The 15406-nt window shown below is 46.5% G+C and overlaps 1 protein-coding gene across 2 annotated transcripts in view; it reads right to left on the reverse strand.

The window, feature by feature from the left end:
- Positions 1-9116: 9116 nt before the first annotated feature.
- CORO2A (coronin 2A) overlaps positions 9117-15406 on the reverse strand; it is a 58581-nt gene continuing 52291 nt past the window's right edge. For both annotated transcript variants that reach the window (XM_082074893.1, XM_082074892.1), the window contains 4 exons: positions 14713-14825; positions 13527-13617; positions 12951-13222; positions 9117-11550 (listed from right to left, as the gene is read on the reverse strand). In XM_082074893.1, coding sequence (XP_081931019.1) covers positions 11419-11550; positions 12951-13222; positions 13527-13617; positions 14713-14825 — 608 coding nt within the window. In that variant the 3' untranslated portion in view covers positions 9117-11418. The remainder of the gene's footprint in view (positions 11551-12950; positions 13223-13526; positions 13618-14712; positions 14826-15406) is intronic.

Genomic DNA, 15406 nt, shown 5'->3' on the forward strand with positions numbered 1-15406 from the left:
TACTTTCCACCCATGTCCACATGGATCATGAGGATCAGCTTCTACAGAGTTCACTGCAGGAAAGGGCCTGTGTTAGGGCCACAGCAAGTGTTACACTTGACCAAAATATCTGTAAACAGAGGTTGCTCAAAAGACCCCATTAGGAAAGCACCCTCCCTTTGAAATAAAACTGCCCCATTGAAAGGAAAGAATGAGATTGCAGGGGTTCACATGGACCTGAGTGAAAGCTGTAAATCAAAGTCCAACTCTAGACCCTATAATCCAGCAAATCAGAGTCTTTGTTTAAATATCAGAAAGTTTTATTCAAGACTGTGAACTCCTAATGTTCACAGTATATTAGAAAACTTGCTCAGTGCCCAGGCAGATGACAGTATGTCCTTTTAGCTAGGCAGGCAGAAAGGACAGATATGCTTATCTACCACTTTTTCTGTGCTTGATTCGTTCAGTAACTGGCTACAAAAAAAACAAAGGGAGCTTTACCAAGGAACTGGGCTGCGGCCAACCTCTTCTGCTCAGGATTCTGAAAGATACTGATCCAAGAGATACATATTCCCAAAATTAGTATCCTAATGCTTTGTGTTAGGTTATGTGATAAAAAGCTCATCCCCACACATACAGAAGAGCCTGGGGCTACAATGGCCCTGTGAGAGGAACATCTTCTGTAGTAACACAGTCACCTTCAGCTAGCTGAAGGACCAGAGGTCAATTTTTGGGATACTGAGCTGCTTCTTTCTGGTCTTTAATTAAAATGAAGAGCCAAACATATCTGCTGCAGTTGGCTTTCAATGGGGAGAAAAGCAGATGTGTGAGTCAGGTGTTTCTTTTAATGTTCTTTTTATGAAAGGATCTCAGACACCTATTCTATCACTATAAGGTGAACCAGACTAGAGGCAATTATTTTGCTCCTTTCCAGTGAGCAGCAGAACTGAAACTCAGCTTTTCTTCATCCCGTATTACTGGCATTTCCACTGACTGCATCTGATTTTCACAGTGGATTTGCTCTTTCTTTTTTGGAGCCTGTCTTTCTCACTTCCAGAGACTTGAAAAGCTTCCTGAAGAATCATGACATCCTTCTGCCCCCAAAGACCACCAGGACCGAAAGTACTGTCAGTGCCTGGGTATGAGCTACTATGATTCAATTCCATGGCCCTAAAAACAACTAATCCTTTTTAACCACTTTTCTCAGATGAAAGGCAGGCATTCTCATCTGCCCCTCACTATTTCTGAGTGCTTCATTTCCTTAAAAGAAAGCTCTGTGCTTAGCTTGAGATGGACTGTGCTTTTAACTTCATCACCACCAAAAACTATTGTGATGTTGTGGACAGTCAGGGTTTATGGCTGTAGAAAACTGACCAACACACCCCAGATCAGAGTGTGTCTGAGCCTTAGGAACACCAGTGCACTCACCATCCGCCCCTTGAATCTGTTTTCAAATAGTTTCAGCAGCAATGGAAAGTAAAATTAGTTCATTTTTTTTGCAGCTCTCCATAAATGTTGCTACTTGCACCACTTTTCAGACTCCAGCTGGGACAATGCGTCTTCACTCAGCGTCCTTGCTCATAAAAATTGTGCTTGAACATAATTTCACTCAAATCTTCCTAAAGAAGCTGCCTCAGAAATCACAATGGTGTATTAAGCATTCTTTTTGTGAAAGGCTCAGATAAACTCACATGAAAAAATTCTGCAGGAACATCTATATGGAAACTGAAGAGACAAATATGTGTTTCCAGCCCCTGGTAAAAAAAAAAAAGTCTTCCTGCAGTGATCAGGTTGAGTGGGAACTCTCCAGCCTTATGCACACATGCTAGACTCATTGCTAAAATGCATTTTACATCACAGGAAGATACACAGACACTGACATAGAAATTAGGTTTTCCAGGATGCATTAAGTCAAAGAACCTGATGTGTTCTGTAAAGGCTATCAGTAGGAAGTAAGGTTTGATCCAAAGCATGTTACTTTCACATTTAGGCTATTGTACCCTACAGACTAGCTCTCAGATTTACACATCTGTATTTTCTGTTCCATACTCAAGTTTGCTCACATGTCCATTTGTGTACTAAGTCCTGCTGAGATACAGAATCAGTGCAACAATTTGATTTTCGCATGTAAAACACATAGACCTGAAGCTAGGCTAACGTACTGCTGATATTTCCCCATAGATCTTGCAAGATCTGAGCAAATATATCCAAGTGTCAAGATGGTGAAAGTATAATGTGTCAAACACAAAGCAGAAGAGCCCTGTAGCCAAAAGGACAACCACCCATTATCATCCAGAGGGAAGAATGTAACAAGCAACTTTTAAAGCAGATGCATGCCCAAGCTCTCTTCTACTAAAGGAAATACTAATTACACCGTCTGAAGCCACCTCTACCGCCCTTCACACATGGCTTCTGTATCTGACAGCTGAATGCTGGGAAAGATACAAAACGTAGATAACTCCTTGTTAAGCCACTTCCCCTGTGGATCCTCAGGGGTGTTTGTGGGTGGGTCACAAGTTATCGTATATGGAAATTTCTGCTGAAGAAAAAAAATGCAAAAACAAGAGGAGAGAAAATCAGAAAAGGAAATCCACCTTGACTTATGCACACACATTTTAAGAACTTACTTAAACAGATTATTGTGGATCATTTTTTTGCAAACAGGGGATTGAAAACAACTGGGTGTAGTGTTATTAGCCATGTTGTGATGCTGAAAAATGAAATTCAGAAACTTTTCTCCTCCAGGTCTGAATGAGAAACCTATTCAGGAAAGCTTTCTTTGCTGGCAGAAGCAGCAATTGCCAGTGGCTTAGAGGAACAGGGTTTAAGCCTGGTAGCTTTAGCCACGTGTCTTTGGTCCCAGCCACGTCAGGACCAACAAAAAGAGGGTTCTCGTATGCGAGACACTCAGGACCACTAGAAGGAAATGACAACAGACAAGCGATAATTAGAGGAGACTACTGTCTACTACAGGGCCAGAAGCCCTGCATCTGCCAACCAGATTTATTCTAGAGAGGGCTGCGGCTTGCCTGGGGTTTTATTAAGGGTGCTGTGCAGAAGCTATCAAGGCTCATCTGGCCCTCTACTATACAATGCTGCTTTTTCATGTGTGCACCAGGATGCATGTACTTTCCGGAGTCACCTGAGAAGTACCAAGTGTGATTAGCAGGTTCCAGAGGCACTGCTTAAGGGCATGTGCACCCACACATTGGTTTTCTCCATCATTCTTGAGGAGGACTCAACAGATACTGCAGGTGAACCACTGGTTGCACAGCTGCTGCTCATAGCAAGCTTTTGTTTTCCACAAGCACAGTAGCCATAGTGAGAATCTGAAAAGTTTCACAATGACCTAAGGAGAGTGAAAGCTGGCAGGGAAAAATGGGTACTGTTGTGGTAGACATCTGCTGCATATCGTATTAGGGAGGACCAGAACAGGAAGGATCACGTTAGGGAGTATTTCGGCACCTGGAGGTACACAGGTCCATGGGGCCAGACAGGTTGCAGCTAAACATGCCAAGGAAGAAAAAGGCTGATGGCATTGCAAGGCCACCATCAATGTTCTTTGAAATGTGGTGGCTCCTGGGAAAGGCTGCAGATGACTGGCTCTCAGTCCACTCTTCAAAACAGGCAAAGAGGAAGACGCAAGAACTGCGGGCCAGTCAGCCTCATGCAGTCCTTTAGAAGACGGTGGAGAAAATCCTCCTGTAGAGTGTTTCCAAAGGCAATAAATAATCAAAAAGCTCTCGGGAATAGTCAGTCTGGATTTCTGAGGGGGAAATAAAAAATTATTTACAAAACAAATCCAGAGCTGTTGAACCTCTCCCTTAGTGACTTACAGGATGGGACAGAATGCACACTCAAGCAAGTTTGCAGAGCACACAAAAGTGGGAGGAGTGGTGGGTGCAGCAGACAGTTGTGCAGCCCTTCAGAGGACCCTGGCAGGACCTGTGCAGAACTGGTCAAGGAGGAATGTTATGAAGCTCAGCAAGGGCAGCTGCACAGTCCTGCAGCTGGAGAGGTGCAGCTCTCTGCACTGGTACGCACTGGGGACTACACGGCTGGCAAGCCCCTTTGCTGAGAAGTTCCTTGGGGTCCTGCCAGACAACAAGCTGAGCTTGAGCCAGCAGTGATGGCTCACTACAGAGATGGCCAACAGTATCTTGGGCTATATTTAAAAGAATATTGCCAGCAGGTTGAAGGATGTTGTCCTTCCTCTCCCCTCAGCACTGGTGAAGCATTATGCAGAAGAGTGCTGAGTCCAGTTCAGGGCTGTCCACTACAAGCAAGCTATGGATGGACCGGAGTGACCACAGCAAAGGCTCTGAGGTACTACTCCGAACTGGTGCTGTAGCATGGCCCAAAGGCAATTCCTGGTGCTGGGGATTTGCTCCAGGGCCTCCCTGCACCTTGTAGCCACCCCGTTGGATGGATGCTGGCCAGTCCAGGGCCAGCCAGAGTGACCCGCTGCTTCTCCCTGCAGGGCATCAGCTGCATATTTGCTTCTGCTCACAGCTCCTTGAGCACACCAACGGTACAGACCCCCAGGGCAGGAAAATAAATGAGAATGACAACTATTGCATGGGTTTGACTGAAGTGCATTCTGCAGTTGGCAGCTGGCCTGGAGTACAGGGTGAAGTTTTGATGTCTTGCGGCTTTAAATCCAGCAGACAAGTGACACTGCAGGGTTGTGTTTTGCTTTCACTTCGTGGTTCATCTGCAATAACCCCAGGACAGGAACGAGGCTATTCCTCTGCCTCCCACACCAGCCTGCCTGCTGCTGCCTTTTCCTAGGCTTTTCTCAGAACAGTGAGCCTGTGTCAGTGCCAGAGGAGGGACACAGTACCCTGGGACCTGTCCTAGGGCAGTGTCTGCCCAGTAACTCTCCCCAGCACAGGATCATACTCATGGAGGTCATAGAATGTTCTGAGTTGGGAGGGACCCACAGGGATCATCGAGTCCAGCTCCCCTCCCTGCATATGACAATCCCACAGTTCACACCATTTGTCTGAGAGCATGTCAAGGTTTAATTGCGAGGTGACAACAAACCATGGCAGACGCTCTCTGTTACCCACTCACCATCGCCTCACCATCTCCTTAGACAGGAAAAAGTGATAAGAAGAATAACGAGGAAGGAAGAGAGGCGCAGACTTGCAGGGTTAGAAAAAGTTTTAGGGGCTTTACTAATGCTACTAATAAATAGAGAAAATCTGCAAAATATACACACCCAATCTTGTATGTCCCAGGATAGAGCAGTGTTTAAGCCCTCCCGTGGTGTGCAGAGCTGACATGTCTCCAGCAGCTGCAGGGCAAGCACCTAGAAGTCCTGGGAAGGACTTCAGAGCAAACTGGAACTGGATTCAGGGATGCAGGGTCTCAGGCCTTGGATCACAGGCACGGGTGGCAGGGTCCTCTTTAGATGCCAGCCATGGTCGAAGAAGAGCAAGACCCTCATGATCTCCCTCTTTTATAGGGTGTATGACACATATGGGATGGAATACTCAGTTGGTCAGTTTTAGTCACCTGTCCTATCCACCCCTCCTTGCAAATACACCCCTCTCATGATGGAACTGTGAAATCTTATCAGTCTTCTTGGTTGTTATAGCAATAAATCTAAACACGAATTTTGTAGCCCTCTTCAGGACACTTTTCAGTAGCTTTGTATCTTTTTTACTGTATGGCTCCCAGAACTGCACACGGGGCTCCAGGTGAGGCCGCACCAGTGCAGAGCAGAGCAGGACAATCCCCTCCCTGCCCAGCTGGCAATGCTGTGCTTAATGCAGCCCAGGACATGGTTGGCATCTTAGCTGCCAGGTCCCTTATGATACAGGGAGGTGAGGAGGGCACCGTGCCTTGATTGCATGGCTGGTGCACAAAGTTCCCAGCACAGACTTTCTCCAACAATTTCCACCTTCTTTTTTTCCTAACACTCACCTAAAATACGTTTTATCAAACACCAGTTACATCCTGAATGCAGCTGTGAACATTTCCATGCCCAAAGCTGTGAAGGATCAGACCCCTACAGCGGAAGGAGGCTCAGAGGAGATGGACACAGGTGATGCACTCATGATGCTCAGGGACAAATACAAGGAGCAACCACAGCTGTTGTAAAGAAAGCTGAACTTATCTCAGTAGAAAGGAGACCAGAGAGTGGCTTTTGTTTAGATTAATTGTCATATCAGTTTGAGTGATCAACTGGTTGTGTCGGAGTTAATCAAAAGGTGTAAATGTCTTCATGAGCCAGCCAGACCAGCACAAGGGTCAGCCCAACATAAATTATAAAAACAGAGCAACCAAGAAAATGGACTTTGAAGAGAGCTACAGGCTTGAACTGGCTTCAACCCACGTATTTCTTCCCCATGACTGGCAATACACAGCAACATGGCAGTGAGCATATAGAGACCAGTAATGGGAATTGTGTTTATATTGTCAATCAACTGGATGTTGCAACTGCTATATGCAATTGCTGCTTCACTCTGCTGAATCAAAATCCCATCTAATGTCACAGAATCACAGAATCGACTGGGTTGGAAAAGACCTCAGAGGTCATCAAGTCCAACCCTTGGTCCAACTCTAGTCCATTTATTAGATCATGGCACTAAGTGCCATGTCCAATCTGAGTTTAAAAACCTCCAGGGACGGCGAGTCCACCACCTCCCTGGGCAGGCCATTCCAATGCCTGACCACTCTCTCTGTAAAGGATTTCTTTCTAATATCCAGCCTAAATTTCCCCTGGCAGAGTTTAAGCCCATGCCCCCTTGTCCTATTGCTAACTGCCTGGGAGAAGAGACCAATCCCCACCTGGCTATAACTTCCCTTCACGTAGTTATAGAGAGTGATGAGGTCACCTCTAAGCCTCCTCTTCTCTAGACTAAACAACCCCAGCTCCCTCAGCCTCTCCCCATAGGTCTTATGTTCAAGTCCCTTCACCAGTCGTGTTGCTCTTCTCTGGACTCGCTCCAGCACTTCAATGTCTTTCCTGAACTGAGGAGCCCAGAACTGAACACAATACTCCAGGTGTGGCCTCACCAATGCAGAGTACAGGGGAAGGATCACTTCCCTTGTCCTGCTGACCACGCTATTTTTGATACAGGACAGGATACCGTTGGCCTTCTTGGCCACCTGGGCACACTGATGGCTCGTGTTGAGCTTCCTGTCAATTAGTACCCCCAGGTCCCTTTCTGTCTGACTGCTCTCCAGCCACTCTGCGCCCAGCCTGTAGCGCTGCAGGGGGTTGTTGTGACCAAAGTGCAGCACCTGGCACTTGGCCTTATTGAACTTCATCCCACTGGAATCAGCCCATTTTTCCAGTCTATCCAGATCCCTCTGCAGAGCCCTCCTGCCTTCCAGCAGGTCGACACTCCCTCCCAACTTGGTGTCATCAGCAAATTTGCTGATGATGGTCTCAATCCCCTCATCTAAATCATCAATAAAGATGTTAAACAGGAAAAAACCTAGGAAAAAAAAAAAAAACAGTGACCCCTGGGGAACACCACTAGTGACTGGCCGCCAGCTGAATGCAGCCCCATTCACCAGCACTCTCTGGGCCCGGCCCTCCAGCCAGTTCTTAACCCAGCGTAGAGTACGCTTGTCCAAGCCACGAGCTACCAGCTTTTGCAGGAGTATATTATGGGAGACAGTGTCAAAGGCCTTGCTGAAGTCCAGATAGACCACATCCACGGCTTTCCCCTCATCCACCAGGTGAGTCACCTGATCATAAAAGGAGATCAGGCTGGTCAGACAGGACCTGCCCCTCCTAAACCCATGCTGGCTGGGTCTGATCCCTTGTCCATCCTGAAGGTGCTGCGTGATTCCATTCAGGATGATCTGCTCCATAACCCTGCCAGGCACCGAGGTCAGGCTGACAGGCCTGTAGTTGCCAGGGTCAGCTTTGCAGCCCTTTTTGTGGACTGGGGTAACATTGGCCAATTTCCAATCATATGGGACCTCCCCAGTGAGCCAGGATTGTTGGAAGATGATGGAGAGCGGCTTGGCAAGTTCTTCTGCTAGCTCCCTCATCACCCTAGGATGGATCCCATCTGGTCCCATAGACTTGTGAGGATCCAGATGGCTCAGTAAATCACCAACTATTTCCTCCTGGAATACAAGGGACCTATTTGGCTTCCTATCTCTGTCGACCACCTCCAGTGTTGAGTTGTCCTGAGGGCCACCTGTCTCACTGGTAAAAACTGAGGCAAAGTAGGTATTAAGTACCTCAGCTTTCTCCTCATCTTTGTTAACTATATTTCCCTCAAAGTCCAACAGAGAATGGAGGTTTTCCTTGCCCCTCCTTTTGTTGTTAACATATTTGAAGAAGGACTTTTTATTATCCCTGACAGAATTGGCCAAATTAACTTCAAATTGCACTTTTGTTTCCCTGATTTTTTTCCTGCATGATCTAGCTATTTCCATAAATTCTTCATAAGTAGCCAGCCCTTTTTTCCACAGTCGGTAAAGTCTCTTTTTATTTCTGATTTCATTCAGAATCTCCCTGTTTAGCCAAGCCGGTTGTCTTCCCCGCCGGCTAGCCTTTCGGCACACTGGTATAGCCTGTTCCTGTGCACTCAAAACCTCCTGCTTGAAGCATGTCCAACCCTCCTGGGCCCCCTTGTTTTTAAGCATTGTTTCCCAGGGTATGCTCTGAACTAGACTTCTGAATAGGCAAAAATCTGCCCTCCGGAAGTCCAGCGTAGAGGTTTTGTTAATGGTTCTCCCTGCATCTCTGAGTATTGAAAATTCTATTATTTCATGGTCGCTATGCCCCAGGCGGCCTCCAACCACTACATCTCCCACCAGCCCTTCTCTGTTTGTAAACAGTAGGTCTAGCGGGGTCTTGCCCCTGGTAGGCTCATTTACCAGCTGATGAAGGAAATTGTCCTCTATACACTCTAGGAACTTCCTAGACTGCCTCTTCTGTGCAGTATTGAGCTCCCAGCAGATATCCGGCAGGTTAAAGCCACCCACAAGAACAAGGGCCGTCGATTTTGAGACATCTGCCAGCTGCTTGTAGAATAATTCATCTCCTTCATCGTCCTTTCTGACCATGATTCAGCCTAATTTTTAGTCACTTCAACAATACAACAGTAAGAAACCAACAACCTCACATGTATCAAAAAGTAAATATATTTATTATTCAGGTACATTTGCTTTTCATTGCACAAATTTGTTTTTTATCCCCATGTTTTACAGTTTTTACAAAGCTGTTACGAGTTTTAGAAACTGTTAAATGATCACTTAAGTCTATTTAGGCACAGTTCATTAACACATAAATCCACTTCCTGCACTTTTTCTTTTCTCTCTATGTGTAAGATTTATGGTTGCATTTAAGCTCCAAATTGAAATACATTTCACAGTCGATGCTTTTGGGGGCATACTGTCTAAAAAAGACCTTTTGATTAAATAGTCTCGCCTTATCAAATGTTGCCAGCAAAGCCTAAATGAAAGCAACTTCTTTTCCAGAAATACTGAAATCAACACAATAAGAACCATGGTGGCCAACCATTTTCTATGCTAGCCAGCCACAGGGTAACAAAGAAACAGTCTGGAAAAGATTACTTTAATGGGGAAATAATTTAAATAATTTATTGTGTATGAAAAATGAGCAAAAATAACCTAGGAAAAAAAAAAAAAGTGACAAGAAAAGTGTCGTATCCACTAGACTGCTGAGGATGCATCATTTGTTCTCCTTTCTGATGCTGACAGCTTGAAAACCACAGAGTCATATCCCTGGGTCTAACCCCTGTGAAAATGTCTTTGAAATTTGAGGCTGTCAGGCATGTTTGACACAGCTGAAAAGCTGTGAGCTTCTTGATTTCTTACATTGCTCCTCTCTTTGGTGAGAAAGCCTGACCACTTCTGGTGTAAGACTCATGTTTGGATTAAAGCTCTGTCTGCAGTGAGCTGCTTTTGCATGTAACTGCACGGTGTTCCCAGGGCACAGGAAAGTACATTGTTTCAACAACTTTTTAATTAATATATTACTTTTTATAAAAAGAGTAGAGGGATTCTAAAGGACTCCTCCTGAAAAATATTAATAACTACACACTCTTTGTAATGCTGCAGAAAGAACCAGCAATATTTGTGACTTTTTAGCACCCACAGCTGTTGTTGCTATGTAGAAATGGATGAAATATCTTCAAAAGCTGGGTGAAGTCTTGAAGCACAGCAAAAGGATTGCTGAAGTCTTTGTGTGATTCTCATGTAAGAGTATTTATTGCCCGTGAGCTCCCTGCTGGCTATTGCTTTCAGGGATAACCAGAGGGGCATCTCACATGAGCACAGGCAGTGCATAGCCTTTAGTCCCCATAATAAGGAGTCCGTTTGCAGGAATTTCTGACTACAGAGATTTTTTTTTTTTTTTTTTCAGACTTTGGGAAATCATCACCCTTCAGGGAACCAGTATGGCATAGTATTCATTCCTCCATGTGTCACAACAGAGGTGCACAGTTACAAGCTAAACAGCAGCTGCTTGCTCTCCTTGGGTTTAAGACACCTCCACGAGCTCTGCATTTGGGACAAGGAAAAATATTCCACCTGCAGTGTTGCTGCTGTGCTTGGCCCCTGGGGCAACAAACAGTGCCCTACACCACAGGAACAAGTGAGAGTAAAGCCCCTGCTGCTAACACCACAGCTTTAAATGCTGTCCTCATTCGTCTGATGAGCACCACAGCTCCACAGACTGGTCTTTGGCAGAAGGAGAGAAAGAAGGCCACCAGCTCAAAGGACCAGAGATCCCTACTGGACTCTGCAGCTTCTCTGATGAGAACTGGCACACACCATCGCCCCTTTACAGTGGGACCTCCAAACAGCAACTCTACCTATCACAACAGCACTGGCCCATGGCAGCCCCAGTGCGGCCTCCCACTCAGAGCAGGACTATCCCCAGCACCAGGTCAAGGCAGTCACGGCTTTGCCGAGCCACCTGGCTGCAGGCCGAGCTGCAAGATGAGAGGGCTGCATGACGACCACTTTGGAACTGGAGGTGCCTCTGAAGCTCAGCTGCAGAGTGATCTCCTGGCACAGGAGCACAGCAGCCACAGGAGCCACTCTGCTGGGTCCAAGGGTGGGAAAAGAAGCTGGCAGCTGCCTTCAGTCTCTTGTCCTCTTGTCATGTCAAAGGGCAGCTAAAGAGGTTGTTCCTGGAGCTTAACAGGTGGTTTCTCCAGCAGCAGAAGAGCAAGATTTTCCAAAGTCCCTCACTAGCTATAGTGCATGAGCTTCTGACATGAGTGGGCAAGCAAGGGGAGCCTGAATAAGCACAGCAATAACTGTCCATCAATAAGTCAGGTGATGATTAGGGAAATGTGACCACCACAAGCTAGGAAAGTCCGTGCTGCCTGAAGCATCAATTTTTTCCCCCAGCATAAGCTTTTGGAGGAGTTATCCACAACACCGGAATCTGCTCAAGTTGCCAGGAGTACAAATAGCTGCAGGCCAGCACGCTCAGTACCTGCCTGTGTTCGTGCAGAGGTTTGTGAGCTCCAGCTGCATCTGCTTAATTTGGACATCTCTCTGGTTTACCATCTCACGTAGTCTACGAATTTCTTCCTGTTGCTGGTAAAACATCTGCAAAAGCTGTAAGAAAAGTCACATTTTACTTCATTTACACTAAGAAAATACAGACTTAACTTGTCAAATGCCACCAGTCCTGTCACATCACTTCTGAGAGAAGCAGCATCTACACACTGAACATCCAGAGTGCTCCTGGTGTCCACGAGCCTAAACTATGAGTGCAGGTATTTCTCAGTATCATTTAGTAACACTACATCTGCTTAATTCAATGGAAAAGATCAGAAAAAATAACCCCATACCACTGATTACTCAAAGAAATCCTAGACACAGAATATTTGGAGTCCTAGATTCTAGTTGGAGTCCTAGTCCTAGTTCCTAGATCTGCCACATCTACTCTGACCTCAGGCAAGTCCTTTTACTTCTCTTTTCCTGTTGATTGTGCTCTGTCCTCTCCATTTAGGACTAGCACAGCCTTTCACTGTGCACAAAGCTAGGCACCCAGCTCTGCAAGTGCTGCTTCTGTAACCTCAGGGCACCAGCTCAGAAACACGCAGAAGAATAATGCTTTTTCACACCACGGGAAAATTCAGCTGTGGAAATTCCTGCCCCATCAAGCTGCAGATGCTAAAATCTTGCAGAGCAAAAAAGGGGACCTGAGCACAGCTATGGGAAGGAAATCATTCCAGGGTTCCTAAAAGCAAACAAGCTCCATGTACTCAAAACTGTCTCTGAGCTGACAGTGATGGAAGATTTGCAAATCACCAGAGATCTAACACTGAACAAGCTTTGGTTACTATACAGACAGTGGGATGGCCATGGCTGAAAACAGATCATGGGGTTGCCAGGACCTTTTCTGGAGCCATTCCCAGGAGCAGGCTGTGACCAGCAGCCAGCGTCAATGGCCCTGCAGTCCAAAGTTGTCCCCCAGCTGTGAGCTGCCAAGGCAGAGCCAGCCCCTTTCCCGTGTCAGGCTCCACAACACGGTTAGGCACTTAAGACTACAGGGATGCACCACGTGCCAAGGGAGCAGGGTACACCCGCTTCTTTCACAGGCATCCCATGCTGTGTCACCAGGCTCTCTGAGTGTGGCTCTCATAGAAGGGTATAAACCTGCATAAACTTCCTCCCCTTCTCGAGAGCCTGGAGGTCACAAGAAGCCCCTTGTTCCCAGCCAGCCACTGGGCAGGCCTGCACCACAAGGATGCCTAAGAAAGCATGAATACTGATTGCTCCCTTCATTTCAGAACCCCTCAGCTGGGGTGCTGCTGGTGCACATTTTTTCCTCCCATTTGGTAGCCAGGGCAGGCAGAGCTTTTGTCCCCACAAAGAATGAAAAGCTCACACCACCCCAAGTCTATCAAATAAACCCTGCACAGATTCTGTCACCATTTGAATAGCATCCTTTGCCAGCTGAATCTGCGCTTCCCCCAACAGCCCCAAGCCTTCACCCCAGACATTCACACCTCATTTTCAGTTTTTGGTGGTGGACACTCAAATATGTCAAAGCCATTGGAGAGCCACGTTAGCTCGTTTTTCAGCACCTTCTCCTGCACTTCTGGCTGTTTTCTGCTGTCTTCAGCCCCACTTGGCTTCTGCACGTCCTCCAGCGGCATCCTTCCTCCCTGACCCTGAGGCTGGCTCAGGTCAGTAGTTTTCATGAGTGGCTCTGGCTCAGGAAACTGTGGTAAGGAATTCACAGCTCCATAACCTGGTCTCAAGGATACCAAGAGAGGCCCTGGGGAGGGAGGCAGATAACAGGTTAGCACTCACAAACCCCACTGAGAAATCAGCTGTAAGCACTTCATTCAAACAACCTGTAGGTAAAAACATGGAGGCACCTGACTGAAGTGGCTTCCAGAGTTCACAGCAGTGATTATTTTAGCCACCAAATTATTTTAGCTTCCAGCCATATTTTTTATGTCTCTCCTTTACCTCCCTTCCTCTTTCTCTGGCAGCTAACAGGCCAGAGAGTAAGTGGCAGCAGCCGCTTACCCAGGCCCTGGGGAGCTGGAGAGCTGGGCAGCTCAACATGTGCTGACCTTTGTTAATTCCATTCAGCCACTCTTGTGCTGTCAGTGCCGGTTTGTCTCCTGTGGTCAAGGGGTAGATGTCTTCCTGGTATGACTCCGACTGCAAGCAAACAAAAGTCCAAAGTTGCTGTGTCAGTGAGGTTTTGGCTTACAGTGACCACACTGGATTGTGATGGAGAAAAAAGTTTGTTCCACCTCAGCACAAGGAGTGTCATGAGCACTCACTGGCATGCACATAAAATCTTCTAACCTGCCCTGAGCCTCTCTCCTGCCCACCACAACTCAGAATTGCATATGAAGGCCTATTTTGATTTCTGCCAGTAAGGCCTTTACACGTCCAAACAACAGATTGGGGGAGGCTGGTGACACGGGTAACCCAGCTCTCCTGAGCTCTGTTCCTGAGGATGAAGAAGTACATATGAAGGATGGACACAAGTCACACATCATCAGCTGACAGAAACTGGCCAAGGAAATAACATTGGAGGAACGTGCCTGACTAGTAGTTGCAATGACCCTCTTTGAATTCAAGGCACTCGTACCTTCCAACATTTCTGAAAGTGTAGGGCATAGTGCTGACACTTACAATGTACCTTTGCTCACACAGTCACATGGAGCTACCTTAGTTAGCTACAGATTCATGACCCTGCTCATGGGTCATTCTCTAGCCACACCAGGTCTGAGACTTACTTCTACATCACTCTCTGTGCAATGGGTCATGTCTCACATGCTGCAGAAGAACTGTCTGTAACACACCTGCACCTACTGGGTGGAGACCTGGGAACCCATTTTTCCCTTTTTCCCAGGGTGATTCTTCTTCCTTCCACAAGGAGATTATCATGTCATCCAACATCATGCCAAACCCCTCTCTCTGTTTCATCATCACATCAAACAAATGCCACCAACTGAGGAAGTTTACAGCCAGGTGGTTGACCTAACAGCCAAAGAGACCCCTTGTTGCACCCACATCTTGGTGAGCACATCTTAGAAAGCTGGCTGTTACACAGAGACCTAACTCAAGAGTTACACAGCCAGGGTTTGTTTGTAGGACGGCCCCATAAACTGACCGACTTTGTCCCTCAGGTGAGGAGAGAGAAAATCCCTTGTACTACCTACTTTCCTCCCGCATAGAGTAACAGAGGGGAGTCACTGCCATTTTTTGCACTGATATTTGTCCCAGACATGAACACGAACTTACCCGTCGAGGCACAATCATGGAGACGGGCTCAATCATGCTCTTAGTCGGAATCAGTTTGTAGAAACGGAAGATCTCACAAGCTGACACTTCAAGGCCTCTCTTTGGCATCATTCCTGGTGGGGTAGCAGGAAAGAAACAGGGTATAAATCTCCCTAGGAAACTTAATGTCATCTGCCATGAAAAAACAACACTAAACAAGAAAAGAAGTCACAGCATCAGCTCCAGAACAGAGTGGTCTGAAATCTGCACCCAAAACTGTCTCAGTGGCACAAATGACAAGACAATTTTTTATTTTTTATTTTTTTTTTTTCTGTCAGGCCACAGAGTTACACACAAGGTCTGTGGTTCTTGTGCTAAGCCTCCTGTTCCTTATTCATTCTCACAAGCTGCAAATAGAGCTACCATGACTGAGCAGAATTGGTAGGTGATACCACAGGATTTGGCTACCAGGATCAGCAGGAAGGGAGTTCAGGACACCTAAACACTAGAATAGCCATATGGGCCAGGATGAAAACCCTTCTCAGTATCCTCCCCTCAACACTGTCCCAAAGCAGAAGAGAGTATGAGAAGGGTGTGGACATCTACTCTGTCAGAAAGCACCCTTTGTGTTTCAGGGACTGGCTAAGCCCCACAAGGTCTTTAAGTACCTGTCAACCTCAGTGGATTTCTCTTCTGCAAGATTACAACCACATCA

This window comes from Streptopelia decaocto, assembly GCF_964273445.1.
Source record: "Streptopelia decaocto genome assembly, chromosome: Z".
In the NCBI taxonomy this organism is placed as follows: domain Eukaryota; kingdom Metazoa; phylum Chordata; class Aves; order Columbiformes; family Columbidae; genus Streptopelia; species Streptopelia decaocto.